General features: G+C 40.8%; 1 protein-coding gene across 2 annotated transcripts; it reads right to left on the minus strand.

Moving 5' to 3' along the window:
* Positions 1–3,241: 3,241 nt before the first annotated feature.
* Positions 3,242–7,364, minus strand: klf1 (Kruppel like factor 1 (erythroid)). 2 transcript variants are annotated; one of them, XM_020596159.1, is made up of 4 exons: positions 7,220–7,364; positions 7,056–7,095; positions 5,155–5,995; positions 3,242–5,029 (listed from the first exon to the last, which is right to left on the minus strand). In XM_020596159.1, exons 2-4 carry the CDS (start codon positions 7,059–7,061, stop codon positions 4,854–4,856), a joined length of 1,023 nt encoding a protein of 340 aa, XP_020451815.1. In that variant the 5' UTR covers positions 7,062–7,095; positions 7,220–7,364; the 3' UTR covers positions 3,242–4,853. The 2 variants fall into 2 exon arrangements, with proteins under 2 accessions (XP_020451815.1, XP_020451814.1); XM_020596158.1 differs by having other exon boundaries at positions 7,056–7,364.
* Between the last annotated feature and the right edge of the window lie 1,648 nt (positions 7,365–9,012).

Raw genomic sequence — 9,012 nt, forward strand, 5'->3', positions numbered from 1 at the left:
CATTTATGAGCAGGGGCTGGATAGCTGTTTTATTCTTCCTGAAGTCTATAATCAGTTCCTTGGTCTTGGTGGTATTAAGAGCCAGGTTGTTATCTTTGCACCATTTGAATAGCTGCTGTACCTCATCCTGGTAGGCCGACTCATCCCCCTCAGAGATTAGCCCTATCACTGTCGTGTCATCAGCAAACTTGATGATGGTGTTGCTGGAGTGGGTAGGATTACAGTCATGTGTGTACAGGATGTAGAGTAGGGGACTCAGTACACAACCCTGGGGGGATCCTGTATTGAGGTTAAGAGCTGAGGAGGTATGTGGGCCTACTCTGACTTTCTGGGTTCGGTCTGAGAGGAAATCCTTAACCCAGAGGCATGTAGAGTGGGGTAGGCCAAGGTCTACTAGTTTGGCCACCAATCTATGGGGAAGCATGGAGTTGAAAGCAGAGCTAAAATCTACGAAGAGTAGTCTTGCATAGCTACCCTGCTGCTCCAGGTGAGTCGGAGCAGTATGAAGAGCAATGGCCAGAGCATCCTCCGGCCTGCAGCTGCAGGTGGCTGTTCTGCTTCTTCTCAGTAATATTGTTGTTCTGGTGAGTTCACACAGTGTTAGCATTCACAGGATGTTACAGTGTGTCTTAGACTGCGGGACAAGGAAACAATGCAGTGTTTGCAGGATGTTAAAGGATAGAATTGATCATAGCTGAAATCATTTCACAATCTATGATAACTGTAGATACTGATTCAAGTCAGAGTTTAAAGTTTCACTTTGCACAGATTTTTATTTGTTATTTTTAGGACTTCTGTCTGCACAGAGATAAAGTAAAACAAGCACAAAACATTTATTATTCATGCAGCATCAACATGAGGAAATGAAAGAACTTAACAGCACAATTTAGGGTGTGAAAGATTTTCAAATAGCATTTTCACTTCTTGCTCATAAAATTGTAAATGTGATGAAATCAAAAATTGGATAACGACAAAAATGACTCACTTTAAAATACGATAACTGAATAACAGAAAATGCTTTTTAAACATTTGTTAACAGGCTGTTTTCTGTCTGAACCTTTTATTGTATTAAAATCAAACTTCTGAATGAGGAGAGTAGAACTGTGCGTGGCAGGGAAGAAGATAAATATAACAATTAATTTCGACTATGCAATGGGAATTTACAGAAAGTAAAACTTACCACTCTACAGATCAGTTACTAAAGAAATCAATGTATGGAAAAACATTAATTATTGGAACTGTTTATAGCACATGGTATTCAGATTTTCAACCTTGGCCTGGATACAGGCACTCTACTACGGACACGTTTCCACTTGTACCTGTTTAGCAGCTGCCCCCTGGTCAGACTGAAGTATTTCATGTCTTGTTCATGCTTTAGTGCTTGTTTTGCAGACTGTTTAATCAGTTATGCCATGACAGCATAGTGGCTGCATAATACGCTCCCCAGATGTATATGTTGATGTAAACAGGGAAGGAGAAAGTGGAAGTAGAACGAGGATTTTAACTGACAGGTTTTTTTTTTGGGACGGGTCACTACAGGTCATAACTCTGCAACTGTCCTCTGTCCTCATATCGCCTGTCAGTCCCACATTATGTACCCTTGAGCTCAGGATAACTTCATGTAGCTGTGAGTATAGCACGTTAGTGTTCGTTGCTGATATGTGTGTGCACTGTAGATGTTACTGGCTCACTTCTCTGCTCATTTACTATTGGGCCGTAGTGGATTAGCAGGTTTATGCAGCGATAGCCGTAATAATACACCAAGAATGAAACTTGAGTGGAGTTCACTTCTGTGCTCAATAAAGACTAATTGCCACCTCTAAACCAGTGTGTCTGGGCCAAGTAGAAAGAAATGAGAGCTACTCATTTAACAAATCTGCTACAAACCTTTGAAATACAGTGGATTCAGAAAGTTTTCAGACCCTTTCAGATGTGCCACATTTTATGCTTCAGACTCATTGACAGTTTCAAGCCTTCTTGAGAATGAAGCAGCAAGCTCAGCACCTTTCATTGGAAAATTTCTTCCATTCTTCTTGGCAGAATTGTCCAAGGTCACCAGGTTGGATGGGGAGCATTGGTGTGCAGCCATTTTCAGGTCTCTCTAGGTGCTCTATTGAATTCAGGTCTGGACTCTGGCTGGGCCACTCCAGGACTTCCAGTGTTTTCCCAAGGCCACTCCTAGGTTTTCTTGGTGGTATGCTTCCCTCTATCCTGACTAGTCTCCCACTCCCAGAGGCAGGAAAACATCCCCACAGCCTGATGCTGTCACCACAGTGTTTGACTGTAGGGATGGTATTAGTGAGGTGATGCTCAGGGCCTGGTTTTCTCCACACACACCGTTGGGAATTGTGGCCACATAGTTCAGTCTTTGTTTCATCAGAACAGAGGATTTTGCTTGCTCATGGTCTGAGAGTCCTTCAGGTGTCTTTGTGCAAACTCCCAGCAGGCTGTCATGTGCCTTTTAGTGAGGAATGGCTTCAGTCTGGCCGCTCTACCATAGAGGTCTGATTGGTGGAGTGCTGTGCCGAGGGCCTTCATCCCTGATTACTCAATTTGTCTAGTTGGGCAGATCTATGAAGACTGGTGGTGGTTCCACATCTGTTCCGTTTGAGAATGATGGAGCCTTCTGTGTTCTTGGGCACATTCAGTGCTGCAGAAATGTACCAAAACCTTTCATGCATTCTAATGTTTCATTTGTGATGTTTTGTGTGACTATAATGATACTGGTGATAAATGATGATTTCAGGCCGTGAGTCACACGAAATGTAAACAAAACATACACAAAAGTAGCCTCTTGTTATTAGAACATTGTCTACAATTATATGCAAACCTGGGGGTTCATGATGTGATGACAACTTGCATCATCTGACATAATCAGGATGAGTCAGTGCATGCCTACAGATTCCCACCCTCACCCAGATTAGACACAGCTGTCAACAGATACCAGCCTGCAGCCATGAGGCTGTTGATAGTAATGGAGGTCTGCCACCTAAAGGCCAATGCCAGACATTACACCTGGAAACAGACATGGAGTTGTGAGAAAGACTCACAAAGGAAAGTTATGAAAATATCTAAATCAGTTAATTAAGTCACTGCTGATGGCCTGCACACAAGGCTTGAAACATACAACCCTATAAAACAGTGGTGTAATAAAATGTTTACCCTGTTTTAGACCCTTTGAAGATACTTGAATCAGTCGTGGTACACTGTGGGGTCATTTTACAGCAAGGGAGGCGTTTAATGGAATTATGACAATAGAAGCAATAATTAAACAACTTTAAAGCACTCTATTGACAATAGAAAAACTATACAATAATATAGTATCTTCTGTTGATATAACAGATTGCGTTAATAAATATGCCACCATTTTGAGATTGTGACAAACTACTGGGAAAGATGCAGATTATTTACAGCTTTAAATTCCTCTTGATGAAAACAAAAGTATACATGTTTATCTTAAATTAAAATCTCAAACAAAAAGACAAAATAAAAAAAAAAACTCCACATTTGCTGTATAATAATTTACTTCAATTTACAATCATTATTCGGTGGTAATGTTCTTGCTCGCAAGAAAAATCAGACAAAGATATCAGCTCATCTCTGTGACGATACAGCTAAGCAGTAAGTGAGCCATGCTGGATACACAACTATAACTTCTGTTACACACGTTTTTGGCAGGTCTTTTGTTAGTGTTTACGTCTGCTGTCTACTGCCCACCTTGTGTACATTGTGTTCCTGAGCGGCTCTTGTTGCAGAAAGCGCCTTAACTTTACATCTTGATAGTGAGTTCTTGTACTGGTCTGTAGAAGACCAGTTTAATGTTCAGACTTTCAGAGTGAGGGCATTTTGGTCCTTTCTTTGTCAGTTAGTCGAGTAAGAACTAAGTCTTCGGTTTTAGGATTACAATTATATTTAGATATAGCTTATATGATGAGGACTGAGGTCAGACATGGCTCTGATGGTTAAGGTTTAAGAATAGAGAAATCTTTACACTTAATGGAGGTCCTCAAAGTTTACATGTATGCGTGTGTGTCAGGGTTGAAGAGAGAATGAGAAAAACTTATTCCAACAGCTTCGTTGTCGATGTTGATGTCCAATAAACTAATCTGAGTACATATATTCTAAACTGGAGCTAATTAAAAACAAGCCTACACTGTCACATTAAAGAAGAAGTCTGCCAGTTATACACATAAAAGTGTGTTTAAAGGCCTTGGGGAGGACTGTTGCACTGGTGGGGAAATAGCTATATGAAGCCTTTTGTGACACAACATGATAAACTGCCTCAAGGCACTTGTAGGGTTTTTGACCCGAGTGCTTAGAGTCGGTGTTGGTTGGAGCTGAGCTAAAAGCTGGAGGTGTAGATCTAGAAAGAAGTGAACAGAGCAGACCCCTGCAGCCTGATGCTCATCTTTACTTGAGGCAACATTAGCTGCTTCTAGGATAACACATCGGAATCTGAACTGAGAGAGTATTCCATTTGTTGAAAACTTTTGAATGAGATTTGTGTCATTTCTGCTTTGCACCAAACCAAAAATGGTCAAGAAACCAGACAATAACAATATTGAATAACGTCCACCAGGATGCCTGTTCTCAATAATTTATGGTGGCAAACATCACTGGTTGTGTTGTCACTTTTCAAATCTAACTGTGTGCCCATATTTTTAACCATCCAGATAATGAAGTACACACTTCAGGTTACTGAGAATATGTTAATATATGCGTCCATTCATATGCACTTGCTCAGTGTGCTGATTTGAATCAGAAGAAGAACTATTTCTGAGTCATTAAGTTGTCTGCCTTTTAATTTCTTTGTTTAAATGCCAGTGGTTTGTGTGTGCATGAGGGAGGGAGCTTCAGGTGTGTCTCTTCATGTGCAGAGCCAGATGGTCGGAGCGGGAGAAGGCTCTTTGACACAGCAGGCACTTGTAGGGTTTTTGACCCGAGTGCTTGCGGTAGTGACGTGTCAGCTCGTCTGAGCGGGCAAATTTCCAGCTGCAGCCCTCCCATGAGCAGTGGTAAGGCTTTTCTCCTGATGAGTAAACAATAAAGCACATACTGATGATTAACAACAAATGAACATGTAAATGAACTTGCGTGTTGAGATCAACCATGACAGACTTTCTTGTTGTTTCTGTGGTGAGTCACAGGGTTTACCTGTGTGGGTGCGGAGGTGAGCCTTGAGGTGTGAGCTCTTGGTGTAGGTCTTGCTGCAGCCGGGGTATTCACAGCTGTGGATGGCAGGCCTCTTTTTCCCCATGGCCCTTCGACCACGCTTCCCCTCCATCCCAGCATGGGGCAGTTGGGGTCCAACCAGCAGGGGCTGCTGGTGAAGGGGCAGATGACCAGAGGCCTGGCTGGGAGTGTAGTCACAGAAAATGTTGGCATTGTGGTTAAAGTGGGGCATGTAGCTGTAGTGTCGGGGCTCGGGGGTCACAGCTTGATTTGGGATGAACCTGTTGTCAGAGAAGGTCACCATGGAGGGCTGCTGCTGGGGACAGTAAGGGGTGAAGTCCCACGTTGTGACTTTATTGTGGTTTCCTCTGCTTCCTTGGGGGAAGCCAAACTGATCTACGTTGGGTAGAGTGGGAAATGAAGTCCGACCTGTTTGGTGATCATTGTAACCATGGTGGTACATCTCTGGCTGAACTGACACTGTGGGTTCAGGAGGGGACAGGAGCTCAGCCATGAGGCTGCCACTGTTCACCTGCACTCGTTCCTGTCTTGGTTGGTCCTTAAACATGCTCGCCTCTTGGTATGCTGTGTTTTGCTCAAACTGTGGGAACTGCTGGTCATTGTTGTCCAGAGAGGGATTGAGCTCAGGCGATGGGCTGTTCCACTCAGACAGCAGGAACTCAATGTCCCAAGATGCTCTGCTGTCATCATCCAATAGCTTCTCTGTCATTTGCTGAGAGACAAGCAGCTGCTCAGAGCTGATCGGTGACAGTTTGCTGCTCAGAGTGTCCATAGGAAGAGAGTCACCCTCAGACTTCCACACCTAGATGGTTTTAGAGGGTATTAAAGAAGAGATTCACTTTTTCCCCAGTCCATTTTAAAACAATGCTAACATGTTATTGGTTGCTGAAACTGGTTCCTGCTGTCCATCAAAGAAACCTTCCTAAAGTGAATTCAGTGTAAGTGACGAGGGATCAAAGGCACAGACCACAGAGCAACTTCTTCCAAATTATTAGTCTTTTATTATCAGTCAAATTATTGGACTTTGTTTTACAATGTTTCCTCATCACTTATATTGAAATCTACTTTAGAAAGTATCTTTTTGCAGCCACTGTGGACCTTAAGTCCATCAACAGTGACAAGTAACTCTTTTTGTACATACAGGCATGCAGAGTTGAAAACTATTACACCTGTCATTTAAGACATTACTGTAATCAAAAACTCTTCAATAACTACAGAACCTCTTCATTTTACAAAGTGCATTTTATTTTATTAACATTTGGAGATACTTTAGACAGAAACAACCTATATTCATTTTTAGAGGAACAAGATTGAGATTTCATCAAAAATTGGAAGTGTGTCCCTAATAAACAAATGAAAATATGTTCAGTGCTACAGCGTAAGTGGAAACATTCTCAAGAGCTTATTCTCCTCACAGTGTAATTTCTTATAAACCTCTGAACTCATAGTGTAAAGAAAGTCAATTTGACCAACTTAGTAAAAATCTTAAATGCAAGAGCTGCTTGCAGGAAACTTCATTTTTTTACAGGGCGCTGAGCTCTTTTTGATGCACCTGTATAAAAAATACTGGATGCACAAGTTTTTCCCAAATCTTTTAAAATGATCGAAACATACAAATCTCTTTTTGTAACAGATGTGAAGTTTAAATTTGACACACATCACACCCTCAACATTATAGTGCAAGATAGACCCATTTGTCAAATAAGGGATATGAATATAGTAGAATATAGAGTAATAGAATAGAATATAGAGTAATATAACTGCAGAATAAACATATAACCAGCAAATAGATATGTGGTTGTTCAAATAATTTTTTTTCTTCTGTGTAGAAATCAAAGAATTGAAGTTGACGTGATACTTACTTTCATATTGTCACTGGAGTGAGCAAGGCTGGAGAAGGAGCTGAAGGAAGGGAGCACAGCCTTTGTAACAGCCATCAAGAGCTTTGAAATGACGTTTACTGACAGCGGTAGCAACAACGGTGAAGTTTCTTTTTTCTGTTATTGTTCTTACATGATCAGCTTACCGTCAGCTAATGTAAAGTGAAGCTCCGGCTCACCCGGCCACTCACTCCAGTTACAGCTCACTCGGTGGTTAAAGGCCACAGAAACAGTTTCTGTGGCTGCTGTCTCCTTTTTTCCATTCCTCCCCTGCTATCTCTCCCTCCTCGCTCTTGTCTCTCTCTGTCAGCTGCAAGTCCAACTTCAAATCTGTCTTTTTCATGTAGGTTTTGACCGTTAGGAGGTGGAGCGTGGTGTGCGAGTGACTTAACTTGCTTATTTTTTTTAATTCCTTAGGATTGTTCACTTACAATCACTAACTACTACTCTTTTACCTCAGCTCACTGTCTTCCTGTTCTGTGGGATTCAGGGTAAAATATCAATGCTGATAAAAATGATGAGAACCAATGTGTCATTTCACCAAGAAAAATCACAAAATACTTGTCTAGTAAATGTACTGTGTTTATAACGCTGTCTAATAATACAATATAATTACTTAACCTGCTGCTGTTATGATAGTATGAGCAAGAACTGTATCAGAGGTAAGTAACCTTCAGCATTTGCTGAAACGTATGGACAGACTAGATTAGGAAGCTGCTTTCCAAGGTAACCTTACTACATAATGTAGAAGTTGAAGCTCAGCAGATGATGTAGATTATCATTTAAAAATACATCAAACTGATTTCTACAAACTATTATGTCAATAGCTGCTATGCCAGAGAGAAAATTACATAATAATGAAAATGAAATGACTAACTTTAAATCAAAATAAAACAAAACTATATTTTGTCTGTGGCATAGATTGCACAAATACCCCAAGAAATACCAAGAAAAAAAAAGACAAAACAAGGGGTTCAACTTCAAATTAAACTCTACCTGTAAATCCTTGACCATTAAGCATTTAAATAAAAAAATAAAATAAAATAAAACCACAGAAAAATGCAAATACTATATCTGCAGTAATTAGTTACACTTGAAAAAAATAAATAAAAGAACTAAAACCATAATCAAAAGATTTAAAAAATCATCCAAATATTATTTAGCTACGACTAAACTGCAACACAATTAGTTTTACAAAATACAGTGACATTATTCTTTTTTAGACTAACTGGGTCCTCACGATGATGTTTTTCATTCAAAGTAAACAGGTCATTGTCACTATCAGATGACTGGCCACTATCTAATAATGCATGCAGTGGCACAGAATAACAGACTGTGTTGGAGCATGCGGACAGTCTGTATTACTATGGTGTGTGCAGCATTGACAGAATCATGCTGGAATAAATCTGCTGTTCATTTAAACAAGGATCTGAGCCGGTCTTTTATTAGAAGGCTACTTACTTACGTTCACTGTAAATACATAAAACAAAAAGTAGTTAATATGAGTAAACACATAAGCATATTGCCATAGCTCATAAACAAACATACCAATACACAATACAATTCATGGCCCAAGTTTTAAGGCTGCTGTAAAAACCTAATTCCCTTTGTTGAGGTATTACTGCTAACAGTTTTAAAATGCACACAAGCGCGCACACGCGCACGGCTCGCTCTCTGTCTTCCTGGTGAGGACACACAGCTCCGACTTCTAAGAAGACCTGTGTGTGAAAGGTGATTATATTCTGGCTGCTGTTTATCTTTTGACATGGGGCAGAGGCAGGCTGCTGTCTTCACAGATAATGGACCTCTGACTGCTGCTGATCTCAGATGACTAGCCCGCCACTGATAAAGACTCTTTCTCCCCCTCTAAGTGACGACTATGCAAGACGTCCACTACGCAGGCTGAACATTTCAAAGAACAGCCTCTCTGTGGTGTTAG

Source organism: Monopterus albus, unplaced genomic scaffold (genome assembly GCF_001952655.1).
Source record: "Monopterus albus unplaced genomic scaffold, M_albus_1.0 scaffold29.1, whole genome shotgun sequence".
NCBI lineage: Eukaryota > Metazoa > Chordata > Actinopteri > Synbranchiformes > Synbranchidae > Monopterus > Monopterus albus.